Raw genomic sequence first — 21,494 nt, 5'->3', positions numbered from 1 at the left:
CATGGAAATAGTCAAAATTAAAGTATCTATCCAAGAATTATTAGAATATAAAGGTGCATACTGTAAATATTTATGCCGCTAGTCTGAAATTTTAATTATATAGAATATATGAGACCCAGAGAAAAGCCTCCTTATTAAAAAAAATACATGCTATTACTATTAAAAAAATCTATGGTCTAGTCAGTATATCATATTATTAAACCATAATTATATGTGTCACTAAAGTAATTAATAAAAATTAAAATACTACATAATCTATTTCAGAATAGTATAGCAGCCAACTATCCTACTTATCTGAAAGCAAGTATACAGAAAATTTACTTTTGGTTCTCAATAAATAGCAGTAATAGGAAAGAAAATAATAAACTTATATGGTAATAATTAAATGAAAACATATAACCAATAACCTAGTACTAAAATGACCTTTGTTTTGTTCCTTCCATTTCTCTCCATTGCTCATTAATATTCTGTTACAGTGAATGAAGATATTATAACTTTTATGTTTCTCTTCTACAAAGCAACCACAGAAAGTAATACTTATAAAATTGTGTGGTAGACACAAATGTATAAAGATGAACCCTGTATGACAATAATACCAAGAAGAAAGGGGAGTGGCTAGAAGCAACTAAACCAGTTTTGTGCGCTATTGAAATTAGAATTAAACCACACTACATTGTTTTAAAATGCTAACTGTAATCCCCAGGGCAACCACAAAGGAAATAATTTTAAAACATATAGAAACAAGGGATTTTAAATGGCACTTTAGAAAATATCTACTCAGCACAAAAAGATGAGAGTAATGACCAAGCAGAGGAACAAAAGAAGACATAATAAAATTATGGAAAATTAAAATTAGGGAAAATTAAATCATACCTAATCAGTAATGACATTAAAATGTAAATGAACTAAAACTCCTATTTGGAAGACACAGACTTTCAAAACTGTTTAAAAAAACTGTTAAATGATTCAACTAGATGCTATTTAAAAGACATACCACAGACTCAAAGAGACAAAGAGATTAAAAGTCAAAAGATGGAAAAAAAATATATCACTGAGAGAGCTAGAATGGCCACACTAATATCATATGAAATAAACTCAACACACAATTGTTACTAGACAAAGGGACATGCTGCAGTGGTGGAAATCAGGTAGCAGGAAGATGTACCTGCTATCAACACAGATGGGCCCCAAAATAACTGAAGAACTTACAGAACTGAAAAGAGAAATAGGCCGTTCTATGTGATATTATCTCACATTCTATGATGATATTATCGTACATTCAACAGACAGAAGATCAACAAGGAAAGTAGAAGAACCCTATCAACCAAATCGATCTAATGGCCTTCAACAGCACAGTCCAACAACAAGGCATTTTTCACAAGCATACATGAGACATTCTCTGGGACAGGCTGGACACTGGGCATGGTCTCGTCTCAATACAAAGACTGAAATCGTACCAACCATGTCCTCTGAACACAATACAACATCAGAAATCAGCTAGACAGGGAAATCTGGGAAAGTCCCAAGTACCCGACCGTCACATTTCCAAGTAACTAATGATCACATACAGCCAGAGAACATTGTGAGGTAAATGATAAAAGTAAATTTTGTGTGAAACAAGTATTCAAATACAAACTTGTACATGGGAGCTTCATGCTGTGACACAGCAGGTGAGGCTGCCACCTGCAGTGCAGGTGTCCCATATGGATTCCAGGTCAAGTCCTGGCTGTTCTGTTAGCGCGCCTGGGAAAGCAGTGGATGTCAAGTACTTTAACCCCTGGAGACCTGGATGAAGCTCGGGGCTCCTGGCTTTGACCTTGCCCAGCCCTGGCTGTCGTGGTCATCTGAGCAGTGAACCATCAGATGGAAGATCTCTGTCTCTAACTCTGCCTTTCAAGCAATCTTTGAAAAAAAAAAAAAAAACAGTAAAGAAAACACTCTTGCACATCAATGTCATTAACAAGTTCTAGTTACAAGAGCGAAAAATGTCCATCAACCAATGAACAAATAAACATGACATATTCCCACAATGGAATAGTATTCAGCCTTGAAAAAGAATGAAGTACTGCTAAGTGCTACCACATTGATGAACCCTGAAAACATGATTTCAATTATATTCAACATTGAAACAGGCAAACTTACATATAAAGCAGATTAGTAGTTGCAGGGGCTACGAAGACGAATGCATGGGGATTAACTGCTAAATGACAAGTAGGTTTTGACAAAATTCTGGATCTAGATAGTGGTGTTGCTTGTACCACTTAAATGTACAATTAAAACAATTTGGTAAATTTTTTTAATCACATAAAAAAAAAACAGTACTTAGGGAAAGGAAACAATGCTAAGAAAACAAAAGCCAAATATTTTAAATACTAAGCTTTTAAAGAGAAAATAATGACTTTATCAGAAATAACACGAAAGGTCATAACGTGATGAGTTATGTCCGTACTCGTATGTGAGGCCAGGAGGCTTCAAGCGTGGGTTCATCCTCTTCTGGATCGAAATCCGGGTTGTCACTTGGAGGGAGCGTACGAAAGATGTTAGCACTGATCTGTAAAGAAAAAATAAATTCAGATTTATCCTGTTGCATAGTCAAGTTTAACAATGCAGAACTAAAAAATTTTTAAATCACTTTATTTAACTAAAAAGTTAAGTGGTGTTAGTAAGCTTCATTCAAAATCCAGGAACCTCTTCCGGGTGTGAGAAGGCAGATGGTTGCTCCCTCTTCTCTGGTAACTGATATCCTCAGACCCCAGACTCGAGATGACAGGCTAACCCTGGATTTTCTCCCTCAAATTACAAGTCATCCTTTCCACGTTTTGCTTAAAATAAAGTGGGAAGAGATTGGGAAGAAGAGTGAATTTGGAGAATAAGAGTGAAGTTACTGTCTCCAACTTGACTGCTTTGTCTTTCTACAACCTCACACATTCAAGCTCAGGTCACAGACTACACTTGCCTAATACTTTAAAGTTTGATAAACATGTTTCCATAAATATGTATAGTTCTCCATATATTTATGTATGTATATAATGATATTTCAAAAGTGTAAAATGGGATTGAAAGTTTATTTTGGTGCAAAAAATTTTGAAATCTATACATATTTGATAGTCTTCAAAAAGTTCAAAAGAAAATATATGCTATAAAAAAGGAGGCATGGGCCTGGCACAGTAGCCTAGCTGCTAAAGTCCTTGCCTTGCATGCACCAGGATCCCATAAGGGCACTAGTCCTAATCCCGGCTGCCCTGCTTCCTATCCAGCTCCCTGCTTATGGCCTGGGAAAACAGTTGAGGAAGGCTCAAGGTCTTGGGACCCTGCACCCATGTGGGAGACCCAGAGGAGGCTCCTGGCTCCTGGCTCCTGGCTTTAGATCAGCTCAGCCCTGGCCCTTGCAGCCACATGGGGACTGGACCAAGGGATGGAAAATCTTCCTCTCTTTCTCTTCTCTCTGTATATCTGACTTTCCAATTAAATAAAAATAAATCTTTTAAAAAAGTGGCATTTCAGAAAATTTTTTACATCAAATTTAGCTTTTAATTCTGTTTTTCCATTACATTTTTGAAGTTCCGTATATATGCCACATCAAGGCACAGGAGGGAAGGGACACAATGCCTGCACAGTTGTCACCGGCATAAACCTCACGAGGCCGTAACTTACTGCTTCATCTACTCTGGGACTTTAAAAAAACATATGAACCTCTCAAACCCGGAGCATTTTATTTTATACTCAATAAAATATATCTTATACTCTTAGCCTTCACATTATCTATCTCAGAATGCAGGTTTTCTTTAGCAATTGATATTCTGTGCCTACAACCCAAATTCTTGCTAAGAGTGTTGAACAGACTGACAGAACTAGCAGGCTTAATAAACCTGTAAGATCAAACTATTGTGGGATTAAGATAAAATTCTCAGAGGACAGAGGGAAAGACGAGTGACACCTGATGTTGACACATGACAGATTCCCCGCTACTTTAATGAAATGGCAACCAGCTAACAGTAACTTACTACAACAGACTCAGCTGGCAAGAAGCCAGAATCCAACCAGCCGGAACTCAAAGCCAGTGCTCGAGAAATGCCAATCGAGCTTGGCAGGACATCAATTTGAGAGAGCAAAAAGCCAGAGAAAGAATTTGAAAGAGGAAATAAGTGTCCTAACAAAGCATAATTTGCCCTTGACAGCATACTTATAATTGTCAGTAGTGAAAGACAAAAGTTGACTTTGTTGTCAAATAAGAGTAACTGCACGGGACAAATATTCAGAGAGCTTCAAGGACTGAGTGAGACAGGTAGGCTCTCACTTAAAAACGGAGTACATGTGTGCAACACATACACTTTGGTTTCAGAATTTATATATAGATGGCCAGGCTGGGCCATCCCATGCTCGGAGCCCCAATTCCAGCCACCGCGTACACATGGTGAGCTGTCCCTGGGGGGCCAGAGCACCATCTGGCACCTGGCTCTGCCTGTTGGCCGCCCAGCGGGGAGCTCTGGGGTTTTGGGGTTTTGAATTGCTGCTTAGGAAGCTCTCCATGTTGAACCCACTGTGCTTCTGGGATGTGACTCAATCCTAAAATTCCCAATGACAGAGTAACATTTCCTTTGAAGGGAAGTAAGGGTAATGAGACCTGGTAGGTTGGAGGGGAGGGACCAGATCATACTTATGGATAAAACTGCTACACCAAACTCCTTCAAATCCTGTGTAGAACTTGTAATCACTGAACAGTGCTGACCACCGAATACCAATCCATGCAAAAGCTAAGGCTCAGCGCTTGTCTAGCAGGCTCATATCCTATTACTTGACATGATGATGGATCAGGAGACGGGTCACATTAGGCAGGGCCATGACATTAACTAGCACACGAGAGAACCATATCCGGGGGGTAGATTATTCGGGGGGATATGTGGGCCAAAACCTGTGGAAATACTAGCCCCAGTGGCTAGCTCAAGAGTTGGGGTGGTGATGGACTAAGCTAGGTGTGACCAAGAAGCATGCCATCACTCATGGGCAAAGGAACCGACAACAGTCTGGGCTGGTCAAGGCCACAGCACCCAAATGTGCATCCTAAACAGGGTGTGGGGTAGGCTGGGCTACAATGTTCACCAGCTCATACAAGGCCAAATGGAAGGCTAGACTATTCCAGGCACTGGCCTAAAACCTAATGGCATGTATGAGAACTGGGTCAGGGAATGGGTTGAGCGGAGGAATTTGGGAAACTCCCCTGGTGGGTCATAGCTCCTGCTGGTAAACACATGGTCCAGACCTGGGAGTCGGACAAGCTGGGCAAAGTAGCTCCAATGGCTGGCTAATGTATGGGTTGGTAATGGAACGGGGTGGACCAGGCAAGGCCGAGCAAACCTTAGCTCTCCAGCAAAATTAAAAATCAGGATGGAGCACAGATCATGCTGAGCTAGGCTCTTACACCTACTGGTCTGCATGAGCCAGGGAATGCTAAGCCACAGCATCTAAGGCTAGAGCCGGAACAGGTGAGGGGCTGTGCCAAGATGAGTCAGAGCAACCACTGGCATGCACACAATATATGGTTAGGAACAGACCCGGTAGGGGAGCTAAGGGGACACCCAGGGTGGAGATTCCCGCCAGGGAGCACATGGGCTGGATTGGGGGGCTGTGTTCTGATCAGGATAAGGTTGTAGTCTCCCTTGGCACAAGTGTGGACTGGGACTGGATGCACCAAGCCAGGCTACACTCCAGCACCATCTTGTGCTCTAGAGGAGCAGGGTAGATATGGGATGGACTAGGCTAGGTCTCAGCCCCTACTGAGCCAAGTGTGAGCTGTATATGGGTATGGACAAGCTGTGGCTGGGCTGAAACATCCAACAGTAAGAACCTGAATGGGTTGAAGGTCAGTTAGGAAAGGCCACTGTTCCTGCTAGGACAGGAGGTGAACGAAGTAGGGCTGGCTCATGGACCTGCTGGTATACGCGAAATCTGGCACTGGGAGAGGTTCTGATGGAGGAGCCTGGGAAACTCCTCCAGTAGGACACAGTCCCTGCAGTAAGTGCAAGAAGCATGATAGGAAACAGCCCAGAACAGGTCATGGAAAATTTCCCACTGGCATACATTTGGCATGGGTCGGGGGCAGACCAGGCTGAATCAGTTCACGTCATCCACTGGCAAATCCAAGCACCAGAACAGAGTGTGGGTCGAGCCAGGTTTGGTCACGACAGAAACCAGTGCACATTACGGAATGCCAAGGTGAGGCTGCCTGTACGGGATGTGACTGCAGCACCCAACAGCACACGTGAGAACCAGGAGGGAGGGGGCAGAGCCAGCAGGAGGAATAAAGGAGGGTCCCCTTGCCAGACAGCTACTCCCACTGGAGAGCATGGGCTGGGATGGGGGCAGACCAGACTAGGCAGGGCTACAACACCTGTGCACCTCAGGTGGACTAGATCAGGGAAAAGCCAGGCTGAGCTGATCATTCCTACTGGTGCAAGCTAAATTAGAGTGGGTGAGGGTTGTTTGGGCTTAGCCACAGCATCAGCTGGCAGAAGCTGGCTTTGGGGGTTAATTCTGTCAAGTTAAACTGCAGAACTACCTGGAGAGTGCATAATCTGGGAGTGGGAGTGGCCTAGAAGGGAAATGGTCGGCTCCTCCCTTTTGGGTTATCACTTCCACTGGAGGGCACAAAAACCAGGACAGGGGCAGGAGTAGCTAGACAGAAGGGCACCCAACAGCATCCGTGAGGGCTGGATAGTGGAGCTGGTTGGGTTGAACGAGGCTTCAATGTCCAGTGACATGTATGGGATGTGGGACAGACTGGACCAGTCTGCTGCAAATACTGGCAAGCATGGGAACCAGCATAGGGGGTGGGCCTGGTGGGGGTTATTGTGGGTCGCTCCGACTAGGCTGCAGCTCCCACTGGTTTATGTGAAGGTCGAGTGTGTGCTGGGCAGAATCAGGCTGGACTGCAACACCCATTGGTTCCAGTGGAGGACAGGGCTGGAAATAGAACTGACCCAGCAACTGTAACCACCAGCTGATTGCATGATGGACTGTACTGGGCCCTGTACTTGCCAGTACACACAAGAACCTGGTCTGGGTTCACCTCAAAGTTCCTTTAGAGATCCCCTCAATCGAATTGCTGGACTCACATCCCCAACCATGAAAAGACAGAGGACAGAACAAATCAATCAACTACCCCAGCTACATGTTGGCAGTGAAAAACTGGGCAAACGGAGGCTCTAAGATGGACTATGTAAACCAGTGGATTCTGCAGCGATTTCTTCAATTTCTTCGTGTTTGGAATGGCAAGAATGGCAGCAATTCACAACTGTTGAACTATCAAAACCACTTGAGCAAGACCCTTGGGGCATGCCCCACATCTGGGACCTAGGATGGGTGGGAGACTGAGTGGGGCTTCTCCCTTTACCTCCCTTTCTTCCCCAGATGTAGAAAAAAAAATGTGTGGAAATGATAATCTTACCCATTTTCTATAGCCCTTGAACCTTTATGCCCTAATTAACTATGTAAAGACTGGGCCCGGTGCGGTGGCGCAAGTGATTAAAGGTCCTCGCCTTGCACGCCCGGGATCCCATATGGGCGCTGGTTCTATCCTGGCCACCCCGCTTCCCTTCCAGCTCCCTGCCTGTGGCCCGGGAAAGCAGTCGAGGACGGCCCAAAGCCTTGGGACCCTGCACCTGCGTGGGAGACCCAGAAGAGGCTCCTGGCTTTGGATTGGCATAGCATCGGCCATTGTGCTCACTTGGGGAGTGAATCATTGGACAGAAGATCTTCCTCTCTGTCTCTCCTCTCTGTATATCTGCCTTTCCAATAAAAACATAATAATAAAAAAAACTATGTAAAGATTGTAAAAAATATATTAAAAAAAATGATATATAAGCAAATTCTACCCCAGGATTTTCATAACTCCTGAACACGGGGACGGCATTGGCCTGGTGGCTAGGCCGCTTCCTGGGAACCCACTTCCTGTATGAAGAACCTGGGTCTGAGTCTCAGTCTCACTTCCGATTGCAGCCTTCTGCTTCGGGCATGGCAGCAGGTAATGGCTCCCAGCATTTCAAATTGGCAACAATGTGAAATAATGTCCTTTCTCTGAATTTTTAAAATGATGCAGCAAAACAAAACTCAAAAACAAGAGGCTTATAAAAAAAACACAAGAAGTTGATCAAAGCGCAGCATCAAGAGCAGGCGCGGTGGTGCCACAGTCCAGCTGTCACTTCGGACATTCACAGCCCACAGTAAATGGCAGGTTTCAAGCTCTGCCTTCTCACGGCTCATCCAGCTTTTCCATGTACCTGGGATGCAGCAAACTGAGGGAACAAACTGGGTTCCTGACACCTCTGTGGGAAACCAGGATAGGCTGTCTGGCTCTCTGGCTGTCCTGTCATTTGGGGAGTGAACCAAGTCTTTTTTTCTTTCTCCCTGTCATTCCGCCTTTCAAATACATAAGTGAATCTTTAAAAAATAAAACAAAACCCCAGTATTTAGATTTCAAACTGTTACTTCCTTTTTACTGTCTAGGAGTTTATGAAGCTAACTTCATTTTGGTTCATTTTATCTCTATAGATAACCTTTAAAATTTTTTCAGCCTTTTTAAAAAGAAAGAATTATTTATTTTTATCTAAAGGCAAATTATTACATAGAGAGAAGAGACGGAGAGACAGTCTTCCATTCTTTGGTTCACTTCCAGAGCTGAGCTGCTCCCCAGCAGGGAGTCAGGAGCCTCTTCAGGCCTCCCACAGGGATGTTGGGCCCAAGGTCCAGGCTATCCTCTGTTGCTTTCCCAGGCCACAAGCAGAAAGCTGGATAGGAAACAGAGCAGCCAGGATACGAACTGGCGCCCCTACAGGATGCCAGCGCTGGCAGGCCGAGTATTAGCTTGCGCCACGTCAGCCTGCAGGTGTGTTTATTTCTATTTTCAAAAACATACACAAAATTCCTTAAGTCCTTGTGATAATTCTTCAAGTGCAGTGAGATCAAAGAAAACCCAACCAGTGTATCAGGGCCAAGTTTATCTTTGCTCCTACCCATTTTGCTCTTTCCTCAGAACACACACAAGGCTAGGGGAAAGAAACGAAGGAAGCTAGATTACACTTTGTATTTGCTTCCACATACTAGTATAGGTTAAGATAATGTACTCAGTCCATGCGAATTTCTGCATTCTGTCAGTATGCAATAAAGTCTGGGTTGCTAAACAAATTTCCACTGTATGATGGAGAATTACATTCTACAGCATCCTGAATAACCTTATTTCAACAATGTTGAAAGTAATTAATTTTTTACACCAGATACTCTAAATAGATATTTCACAGTTTGAATATCCCTTACACAAACTGCTTGGGAACAGAAGTGTTTCAGGTGCAGGGTTATTTTTAGATATTTTAGAATATTTGCACATAAATAACAAAGTATCACATAAGATTGTTTCACACGCACCTAATACGTATAACCAGAAGGTAATTTTCTACAATATTTTCAGGGTGCCTGCATTTGGATTGTGATCCGCTTAGCAGGCCAAATTTGAAACATTCCACTGTATTGTCCTAACAATATTTTAAAAGTTCCGAATGTTCAAAACATTTCAGTTTGGATTTCAGATTAGGGAAACTCTACCTGCATTATGTGACTTCTTAAAGGTTCTGAGCCTTCACAGTTCACAACACGACATTAAATGTCCGAAGTAGGAACTTTAAAAACCTGACTCCCTCCCTTAACTTCTTCAGAGATTTTCCTTGAGCTTCAATTTCCCCTTTACAAATTCTCTCGGTGACTCCTGGCTCCCATGACATTAACTACCCATCTACACATCCTTCCCCTGAGCTCCAGCTCCGCTCTCTCCACAGTCACCACTAGCCACTGCTACACAACGACGGCACCAGTGGCATGGATAGAAAAGCCTTCACATGGGCTATTGGACACACGGTTTATTTACGGTATGTTAATTATTACCGATTCATAGCTACACCTCAAGCACTACTTCATTTTGTTTGAGAAACATAAATCCAGAAGCTTACCATTTTTACTATAGCAGAATAGGCTGATTCAACAAGCACACCACGATTAGTTGAAACGTACTCAACCAGTTCGTTCAGTGTTGCTCTTTTAATCTCTTTGCTCCTCAAGTCTGAAACAGAGTCCATGAAATCAAACAGCACGCAACACTGCTGCAGCTTCTGACAGAAAAGCTCCTGCTGTTCATTCGAGGTGGCATCTAGAAACAGAAATAAAGAAAACCTCAGAAACAAACTCACAGCTTACCTGGTGTCAGGAACTTTGGTGAGTTATTTACACACACACAAATAAATTCTATCTCAAAAGTCTAGTGACAAATGTACCCACCTAATTCTGTCTAAAATAGTTCGTTACGTGGAATCCATCTACCTGTCATTTCACTGCCCTAATCACTCCTAATTGTTATAATTGTCCCTCTGGTTAGCCCCATGACCATGGTCACTTCTGATTTATTCCATCCTTTAAACTATTTAAAAGACTAAAATCTTGTTAAAATGAGAATAAATGTGATAATATTAAGAATTTTTCAATGATCCTTCAATAATTAGACAATGAAGTTCAAATTCCTCTGAAATGTATATAAATCCCAGCTGCCTCGTGTCAAAGTGTTCCCAGTTCACTCTGGCAGGCTCCTCACTCTGGTTAAGTTCTATTCCCTGCAGTGCCCAGCGCAACGGCTCAATGGCTAAATCCTTGCCCTGCAAGCACAGGGATCTCATATGGGCACCATGCGTGTCCCAGGTGCTCCACTTCCCATCCAGCTCCCTGCCTGTGGCCTGGGAAAGCAGAAGAGGACGGCCCAAAGCCTTGGGACCCTGCACTCGCATGGGAGATGTGGAAGAACCTGGCTTTGGATCTGCTCAGCTCTGGCTGTTATAGCCATTTAGGAAGTGATATTTAGTTCACAATCTGCTCATAAACTATTCCTTCATTTAAACCAGTACCTAACTTTAAACTTTTACTTTAAAAACATTCATTTGAAAGGCAGTTAGAAACAAAGACAAGGAGAGAAGGAGAAGAGTGAGAGGGAAGAAGGGAGGAGGGAAGGGATATATAGAGGGAAATCTATTTGACAGTTCATACCCCACATGGCTGCAATCGCTGGGGCTGGGTGGATTTGAAGCCAGGAGCTTAATTCAGGTCTCCCATGTGGGTGCAGGGACCCAAGGACTTGGCCATCCTCTGCTCTTTTCCCAGGCGCATTAGCAGGGAGCCAGATAGAAAGTACAGCAGCCAGGACTCATGCACATATGGGATGCAGGTATTGCAGGCAGCATGCTCACCCGTTATACCACAACTCTCCAGTACAGGTGAAAGTCTACAGAAGCACGTTAACCCACTCAACGATGCATGTGCTTGTAAACCTCTGGGAACGGGAAGCTACTAAGATTACTGTGCACTTACATGTAACTTGCTGCCCTGAAAAAGTTGATTTAGGTTTTCAGCATGAAGTGGTGTTAGATTTTGTCAAAAGCAAAAAAAAGCTGGTAAGGTATTCCTAAAATTCAGTGATACGAATATTCTAAGCCCCCTACACAAAGTCAGAAGATAAACACAGCCTATTTTTCACTGGCTAATCTTACCCACTGATAATTTACAACATAAGTTTCATAATAAGACAAATATGGATATATTGTAAAGGAAAGTAAAATTCATATGCTGTCTGAAATAAAAGCATGAAGACTCCAAGTAAGTTATTATTTGTGGTTATACAGTAAAAACTTTTAGTAAGATACCTCCACTCTACCACAAACTTTTACAGCATTCTATCCTAGATTCAGTGATAGTTTCTGGTACACAAAGGCTGAGGTTTACAATCCAAGGCTGATATTCAGAATCCTCATAACATTGACAGATATATGAAATGACTGGCTATGGTTCTGGTTAAGTTTTGGAATCAGGGTCACTTGTTATGAAACCACTCCAAAGTGGGGACATTTTGATATATCCTTTGCAGTTTTTTAAAAATTTATTTTTATTTGAAAGACAGAGTTAAAAATGAGAGAGGAGAAACAGAGAGTCATCTCTTATCTGCTCTGTAATAGCCAGAGCTGGGCCGGTCTGAGGCTGGAAGCTTCTTCCTGATCTGCAACATGGGTTCAGGGACCCAAGTACTTGAGCCATCCTCTGCTGCTTTCTTAGGCATATAAGCAGGGAACTGGGTCAGAAATGCAGCAGCCAGAGGCCAGTGTGATGGCTCAACTAGCTAATCCTCCACCTGCAACCTCCAGTATCCCATATGGGTAGCATTTCATGTCCCAGTTGCTCCACTTCCCATCCTGCTCTCTGATTATGGTCTGGGAAAACAGCAGAGAACGGCTCAGGTCCTTGGACCCCTGCACCTATGTGGAAGATCTGGAAAATGTTCCTGGCTTTGGACTGGCTCAGCTCTGACTGTTGTGGCCACCTGGGGAATGAATCAGTAGATGGAAGATCTCTTTGTCTCTCCTTCTCTATGAAAATCTGCTTTTTCCAACAACAACAACAAAAAATCTTTAAAAAGAAGACAACAACAACGATGTGGTGCCCAGATTTCTACCAAATTTAAAGCTAAAATGGTTATATGCATTTAATTTCAAGTAACACTGGCACTGGTTGATTTCAATCAATAGCTAAAAGTCTGCTTACTATTGATACTGAGTTTGAAAAACAAAACTTACAAGAAGTATGCTTTTACTTTTTGCAAGCAAACTGTATAAAGCCAAAAAATACAAACTGAGTATGTATTTTCGACTCGTGAAACGGAGATGCTCAGGCTGCAAGGGTGCTGCTCAGTACCTGCTCAGTTCCTGCTCAGTAGCGTGCTCCTGCAGTTCTCCTGCTTGCTCAGTAATATTCTTAACTCTAAATACTTCTATACCCATAGTTTCTAGCTTCATTTAATATTTACTGTAATAGACAATATACCTATTGTATTTTTAAAATTAATATAATTGGCCCGGCGCGGTGGCGCAAGTGGTTAAAGGTCCTCGCCTTGCACCCCCGGGATCCCATATGGGCACCGGTTCTAATCCCGGCAGCCCCGCTTCCCTTCCAGCTCCCTGCCTGTGGCCTGGGAAAGCAGTCGAGGACGGCCCAAAGCTTTGGGACCCTGCACCCACGTGGGAGACCCGGAAGAGGCTCCTGGTTTCGGATCGGCATAGCATCGGCCTGTTGCGCTCACTTGGGGAGTGAATCATCGGCTGGAAGATCTTCCTCTCTGTCTCTCCTCTCTGTATATCTGCCTTTCCAATAAAAAATAATAAAAATAAATCTTTTAAAAAAAATTAATATAATTCCTGAATAATGGCAATTTTGGGTGTGGGGGGAACTCAGTGTTAATAGAGCTTTAAAATTGTTTAACTTTTTTCCCCGACATTATGCTAAAGGTAATATGAACTCGCACAGTATCCCACTTTAATATGTGACCACCTTTATGGCCTGTTGCATTCTCTCCTTCCTCCACTTCAGCTGTCATGGGAAAGCAGTTCTCTTGCTGTTCTCTAAAGGTGATGTCTTTGTTTCAAATCCTTTCCCTACCTGAAGAACCTTAAGAGATTTCCTTTTTCATGTTTTCAAATCCAACACATCCTTTAAAAAGTTAATTTTCACTTTTTCCGTAAAATGTCTGTGGGTAATCAGGATATAATAATCTTTCCTTTTCTGCAAACACAGTACTGCTCAAAACCTCAATTATATAGTCACATATATGTTACTTATAGAGTTACATTAAACAAATGCTTTTTTAAAAACTACCAAAACGTTTCAGGCTTAGGATAACTGAAAAAGATTTCAGGGGCCAGGATAATTCATTAGCAAGTTTTCCTTTTTACTTCCTTTATACTTAGCCTAAGATATACAAGGGGTTGACAAAAATTGGTCTGAAAAATTAAAAAAAAAAAAAGCTCTGATTTTGAAGATTAAAAATCATACACTACAAACCAGGTCATTAATGAACAAGACATTCAAATAGTCAAGCATAACGGCTATGTCTAAGAACTGGTATAATGATCATTTTTATCAATAACTTGAGAAGATGATTGTGATCAGCAAATGCATAGATTTCAAAATGGAATAAAAGTGGGAGGCATTTTTTCCCTTTCGTCACAGGCTAGTAACCTGAGGCTAATATGACTGAAGGCACAAATGGATTTTGGGGATTGGCAAATGACAGAGTGCTGAGCTCGGGAGCAGGGGATCCGGTGAGGCTTGGGTCACTTGGTGGGGGATTTGGAGAAGCCTGGGTTGCTCGGCTCGGGCCCTTGGGCCCTCCGGTCTGGGGTAGCTGGGTTTGTGAGCCCCAGGAGTGGGGGATCCAGCGCGGCTCAGGTCACCTGGCCTGAGTCCTTGGGCTCACTTGCAAGAACATGCTCTCAGTGAAACAGGTGGAGCGTTAGACACAAACCCTGATGCAAAAGGAGAATATGGCAGCTCACTGGGCACCACAGCAGCAGGAGAACAGAACAAACTGAACAACTACCCCAGTCAAACGATGACAGGAAAAAACCTGGGTGAATGGAGACTTGAGGTTGACTGTGTCAGCCAGTGGACATTGGGAGAGCTGCATCATGCTTGGATCGGTAAAATCAACAGCATTTCAGAACTATCCAAACTGCCTGGCCAGAACCCTCAGAACACACACACATCGGGACCCTGGGTTGACATCAGGCGGTGGTTCCTATCCCTGGGTACTTGGAACGTTTGGAAAGTCATGTGTGGCTTCCCCCTTTATCTCTCTGCTTCTCCCAGATACAAGAAGAAATAGCAAATTTGGAAACAGTGAGTTCATCCAATTTTTCCTAAACCTTGATCCTTCCCAACCTGCTCAACCATGTAATCATTATAAAAAAAATTATTAAAAAAAAACACACAAAGAAAAAAAAGAACATATTAAATAAAACAAGTTTCTTCTGGACATCTATAATTCTCGGGTCTTCTCCAGAAACAACGCATCCTACGTTTCATTCACACTGACACACTTCCATGGATGGCCTATGTGCTTACGCACTGATGGCAATGCACTCTCATTCACATTTTTCATTTTCCTCAGAAACAAATAATGGCAGTGCCCATATGAACACTAACCAATGAGAAAAGGATGGTGAGTGCACCAGGACCAGTAAATATGACTAAACCTCATGCTGAGGGAGAGAAAATCATGGCATTTTATCCTGATATCACTCGGCATTTACAAAACCTGCTTTATTTGAATGCCATGTCTATCCAGTGGCTTGAAAAGTCCCTGTCAAAACTCAGGTGATGGGATCGTGAGACGTGACGCAGCTGAGGCAACGAGCGAGGAGCTGAGGTCACCAGCCCTGCCAGTACCACCGAAACTTCGTTCCCCTGCCCCCGCCATCCCCCCACCCGTTTCTGTGAAACTAAGGCCTACAACTGGTCAGCCAAAAATGCCCAACATGACTGCCAGCTATGTCCCCATGAGGACTATTAGCTCATTTCAGGGTCATAATAAAAAAAATTACTATGGCTGACACTTCCCATTATGCATCTGATACCACCACAACACTTCAGAGAGTTCCAAAACTGGGCAAGGGAATGGGAGGTACTTCTTCCAGAAAACCAGCCCTCTTCCCACTGTGAACTGCTCAGACCTGGATAAAATACTGGGAATAGTATTTTCAGACATGGGCAAACAGGCAGTCAGGGATGCAATCCTGAGAGAATGAGAAGAAAGTGAACCTCACAAAAATCACACCAGCTGTCCAGCTGGAGAAACTCAGGGCAGAGAAGCATCAAGACAGCAAGAGGCCTTAGGAGCTCAACAGGCAGAGACCAGGAGATCAAGGACACTCAGGCAGCAGGAATTTGCATAGAAAAGTAACTGAAGAATACTGTACTGAAAATAAACTTCCTATTTTTTTTTCATTTATAATGAAGATACAATGTTTTAAAATTCTATTTGTTTAAGAGTTAGAGAGAAAGAGCTCCTACCCATTGGTTCACTCCCCTAAAATCCTCAGAGGCTGAAGCGAGGAGACAGAAATTTAAACCAGTTCTCCCACATGGTTGATACGAGCCCAACCACTTGAGCAATACCTGCTACCTTAAAGGGTGAATATCAGGAAGCCAGAATCAAGAGTGGAATTCAAAGTCAGGCACTCCAATACGGAATGTGGGTGTCTTAACTACAAAGTCAAATACCTATGCAACAAATCAATTTTTTTAAAACATAAAACCAACCTTGCATTCCTGTCATAGAGCCAACATGATCAGGACTGCATCTTCCTTTTAAATATGGCTGAATTCAATTTGCTAATAATTTGTGTAAGATTTTAAAATCAATGCTCATAAGACTAATTAGTGGATGATGTTCTTTGCTTTTAATGCCCTGATCAGGGTTTTTAGTTCGTATTCAATTGAATATATGTGAGTACTAAGAATTTTGTGTGTGTGTGTGTGTGTGTGTGTGTGTGTGTGTGTGAGTTTCAGAAGCTGTTTATGTCAGAGGATTTTCCCATTTTCTCTAAGTTTCCAAATTCACTGCTATAAATTATATACGTGAAAGCTCTAAAGCCCTAAATAAGAGTAAAGAAGTAACACTACAATGCAAGGCAAATTTTTAGTTCAGGGACTAGCATTGTGCCATAGCAGATAAAAACACTGCCAGCACGTATATGGGTGCCAGTTTGCATGCTAGCTGTTCTAACTCCAATCCATCTCTTTGATAAAACACCTGGGACAAGCAGCATAAGATGGTCCCTGTTTGGGCTCCTGTCACTCACACAGGAGACCTGGAAGAAGTTCCTGGATCCTGGCTTTGGCATAGCATCGGCATAGCATCGGCCGTTGTGGTCACTTGGGGAGTGAATCATCGGACGGAAGATCTTCTTCTCTGTCTCTCCTCCTCTCTGTATATCTGACTTTCCAATAAATAAATAAATAAATCTTAAAAAAAAAAGGCAATGGGAGACAGCTGTAGATTCAATGAGAAGAAAGGCTAAATTGTAATAAAAAGAGTTTTCAGGAGAAAATCAAGAAAACAAAAAGCTTAAAAACAATAAAAGAAAGCCCTGTCAAACCCACAGTGTCTGGGGATATACCTGGAGCTGCCCCTTCTCTAGGAAACAGCATGAAAAGTTTAACATATTGATGAGGGAAACTGCACCTTGTCACCAAACACCCCCACCAATAAGCAGGGGCCAGGACTGCGCAGAGTTCCTACAAAACATGTAAAGGTCACAAAGAAGCAGTTTCTTAGAAAAAAGGAAAAAAAGAAGGCAGCTGTAGAAACTACCTGTGAAGAGTGAACTCGTTGGATTAACAGAATAGGACCTCGAAGTGTTAATTTTAAGTGTGATCAAAGAACTAAAAACTACAATTAAAGAGGTAAAGAAGGATACGCCAATATCATATCAGAGGTTTTCAATAAAGAGAGCTTACAAAAACAGCATGGAACAGAAATCTTGGGATGCCCGCACAGGAGTTGAGGGGGCTAATCCTTCATCTCCAAGTGCTAGCATCCCATGTGAGCGTGGGTTCGTGCCCTGGCTGCTCCACTTCCCATTCTGCTCTCTGCTTATGATCTAGGAAAGCAGTGGAGGATGGCTCAAGTTCTTGGGACCCTTTATCCATGTGGGAGACCTGGAAGAATCTCCTGGCTCCTGGCTTCAGCTCAGCTCAGCTCTAACTGTTGCAGCCATTTTGGAGAGGGAACCAGCAGATGGAAGATCTTTTTCTCTATCTCCCCTTCTTTCTGTAATCCTGCCTTTCCAATAAAAATAAATAAATCTTTCAAAACAGAAATTGTGGAGTTAAAAAGGTATAACAAAAGGAAAAAAACTTTAAAGGTATCCAACAAAAAATGTGAACTGGCATCAGAAAGAACTAGGAAACTTATGAATGAGTAGACAAGAGGACAGATCTTCAGTGACATGTAAGACAACTCCGAGTATCCCAACATGAGCATGAGAATACCAGAAGGATAAAGAAAGGGACAGAAAAAATATTTAAAGAAATAATAACTGAAAACTTCTCAAATTTATTTAAAGCACATTAGGAGGGTCGACCAACTCCGGGAATTCACTCAGAGAGAGTCACACACGGGGAAGCATGGTGGCACAGAAAGCTAAGCTGCAGCCTGGGACACCTGCATCCCGTATCAATGCTGGTTCAAGTCCCAGGTGCTCAACTTCTTCTCCAGCTTCCTGATATGGTGCTGGGAAGACACTGAATGATGGCCAAGCACCTGGATCCCTGCTGCTCACATGGAGACTTGCATGGAATGCCAGAATCTTGATTCTGACTAGGACTAGCCCAGGTTGTGAGTGAACAGGAGGATGGATGGAAGATATCTGCCTCTCTCAGCACGCTCCAACCATCATCTACCTCTCAAATAAACAAGGCAATCCAAAAAAATGACACACATAGAGAGATCCTAACACATTCTGAAAACTGCAACAGAAAAACTGACTAGTCACCTAACAAGGGCTAAGATTAACGGCTGACTTACCAGCAAGAGCAATGGAGGTCAGAAAGTCATAAAATAATATACTAGAAGTGTTAAAAAAAAAACCTGTCAAATGAAAATCCTATATCTAATGAGCCTATCTTTTAAAAATGAAGACAAAATAAAGATATTGCCAGATAAATAAAAACCGATTAGTCAATGCTTGCCAGCCCAACTTAGAAGAAACACTCAAGAAATTCCTGCAGGTGGAAAGTAAATCAATACCCAAAGCCAACAAGAATCCAAAAGAGTATGGGTAAAAGTAATTATACAGGACATCATAAGTCTATTTTTTCTTAAGTGGTTTGGTCATCGTATAAAATAGCAAGGATACACTGTACTATTAGGGTATTAACATAAAGAAACAAAATCTACAACAGCACTTTTGAAAAGTGTGGACAATGCAAATTATGAAAAACTATGCAATTTTTTAAAAAAAATGTCTGCACCAAAATAAATACATATTTTATTTTCACTTTACATAAATATTTTGAAGTACCCTCAAAACATAATAAAATCCAAGAGCAAATACTAAGCCCTAATAATGTACAGTAGGGCCCAGCACCAGATTGCTATAGGCTAAGCCTCTGCCTGTGGTGCCAGCACCCTTTATAACTCCTTGCCTGTGACCTGGGAAAAACAGCAGAGGATGGTCTAAATCTTCGGGCCCTTGCACCTACATGAGATCTGGAAGAGGCTCTTGGCTCCTGGCTTTGGATCAGCTCACTTCTGGCCACTGCAACCATTTGAGAAGTGAACCAGCACATGGAAACTCGCTCACTCACTTTCTTCCTGTAGACCCTTCTCTTTAACTCTGCCTTTCAAACAGAAATAAATCTTTTTTTAAAAAAATCCAGAAAAGATCATTAAGAAAATTTACTGCATTAGAAAACATTCATTTTCTACTACTAAAGAAAGCAGGAAAGGAAAAACATAAAACAAAGAGACAAGAGAGGCACATAGAAAATAAAAAAGTAATGAGGCCAGCACTGTGGCATAGCATATAAAGCCACTGCCTACAATGCCAGTATCCCATTTGGGCTCCAGCTTGAGTCCCATTTGCTCCACTTTCAATCCACCTCCCTGCTAATATGCCTGGAAAAAGAGGAGGAGGACTCGGGTAAATGGCCTCTGCATCCTTTTGGGAGACCTGGATGAAGTTCCTGGTTCTTGGCTTTGGCCTGGTTCGGCACTAGCTCTTTCAGACATCTAGGGAGTGTACCAGCAGGTAGAATATCACTCTGTCTCTCCCCTTATGTAACTCTTTCAAAGAGATAAACATGAAAAAAAAAAAGTACCATTTAATTAAACATCAACAGTTAACATTAAATGTGGATAAAGTACATAAGCCAATCAAAGGCACATATTGTCAGAGGATTCATTAAAAAAATCACCTCACTGAACAGGCACTTGGGACAGCAGTTAAGATGCCACCAGGGGTATCTGCATCCTGTACTGAAGTGTCTGAGTTCAAGTCCCAGCTAAGCTTTCAATCCAGTTTCCAGCTAATGCACACGTGGGAGGCAGCAGAGGAGAGCTCAAGGACCAGGGTCCCTGCCACCCAGAGCAAAAACTCAGATCAAGTTCCCAGCTCTTGCTTCAGCCTCACCCATCCCCAACTGCTGTTGAGCTCCTGGGGAATAAACCAGTACTAGAAGATCTCTGCCTGATTTTTAAATCAAATTCAAATTTCTTTAAACCTCTAATTATTTGCTCTCTTCAGAAGATACAAGCTAGATTTGAAGATACAGCTTAAAAGTAAAAGGATGAAAAATGATACATCATGCCAAAAAAAATTCTAAGAAAGCTGAGGTGACTATGCGATTTAAAAGGCTTTAAATCCCCCCCCCCCCCAAATTATCAGAGATAAATTTCATTTAAAAAGTTTTTTTTTGGTTTGTTTTTTACTTGTTTGGAAGTCTAAAATGCAGAGTAACTGACTTATTTGGAAGTCTAAAATGCAGAGTAACTGGGGGGGGGGGGGCGCAAGACAGATATCAATCATCCATTCACTGACTCACTTCCCAAATGACCCAGTCCTGGCTAAATCTGGGAGCCTGAAACAACCTCTGGGGCTTCCCAGGTCCTTCAGCCACCATCTCATGTATTCCCAGGCATATTAGCAGGGAGATAGACCAGAAGTAAAGCAGCGGAGACTTATGGGGTATTGATGTCCTAGGAGACAGCTAATCGACTGCTATAAGACCACTTCCAAGAGGATCATTTTATAAGAGAGAAGCATCAAGTATAAATATATTTGTATCTACTCACATAGTACCAAAATACATCTAGTAAATATTGACAAATGAAGGGAGAAATAGACAATTTTTAAAATTTATTTGAAAGGTAAAGTAACAGGAGACAGACCACTGAGAGGAGAAAGAAGGGACAAGAGGGAGAAAGGAAGATCTGTCACCTACTGGTTCACTCCTCAAACATCTGCAAGGGCGGGGCGGGGCTGAGTGAGGCCTGCCTTGGAGCCAGGAAATCCAACTGGGTCCCCAAAATGGATGGAAGAAGTCCATGTACTTGGGCCATCATCTGGCTGCCTCCCAATGCATTAGCAGAAAGCTGCGTTAGAAGCAGATGCTAGATTCAAGGCCAGACACTCCAATATGGGATAGAATCACCCATGGAAATGATTTAAACTGCTATACCACAATCCTCACCCAAAAAACCAGACAATTCAACAGTAACAGTTGGACACAGTAATGCACTTTCAACAACGAACAGAACAGTGAGGCAGAAAATCAACAAAGGGCTTGAGCATACAATGAAATAGACTTTACAAGCCTCTGTACAACAGTACAGATTTTGCATTTACTTTAACATTCCACCCAATAGAAAAATACGTACTCTGAATTCCACATGGGACAATCTCCAAGACAATCCGTGTGACAGATAATAGAACCTCAAAAATTTTAAAACAGAAGTAATAAAAAGTATGTTCTTTGATAACAAAGAAAGCAGTAAGAACAAGAAAGAATTCCAGAAGAATGTGGAGATTAAACAACACATTCCTAAATAATTAAGGGTCAAAGAAGAGACTTAAAGG

The 21,494-nt window shown here is 42.3% G+C and overlaps 1 protein-coding gene across 1 annotated transcript in view; it reads right to left on the bottom strand.

Annotated features, from left to right (window-relative positions):
• PPP2R5A (protein phosphatase 2 regulatory subunit B'alpha) overlaps positions 1-21,494 on the bottom strand; it is a 57,503-nt gene that overhangs the window by 17,251 nt on the left and 18,758 nt on the right. The window contains exons 2-3 of the mRNA XM_040985642.1: positions 9,996-10,192; positions 2,450-2,551 (exon numbers count right to left, since the gene is read on the bottom strand). Of these exons, the coding sequence (XP_040841576.1) occupies positions 2,450-2,551; positions 9,996-10,192 (299 nt within the window). The remainder of the gene's footprint in view (positions 1-2,449; positions 2,552-9,995; positions 10,193-21,494) is intronic.

The sequence above is a fragment of the Ochotona curzoniae genome, unplaced genomic scaffold, assembly GCF_017591425.1.
Source record: "Ochotona curzoniae isolate NIBS_2020 unplaced genomic scaffold, NIBS_Ocur_1.0 contig_430, whole genome shotgun sequence".
Lineage (NCBI taxonomy): Eukaryota > Metazoa > Chordata > Mammalia > Lagomorpha > Ochotonidae > Ochotona > Ochotona curzoniae.
This window is presented reverse-complemented; position numbering and strand designations above follow the sequence as displayed.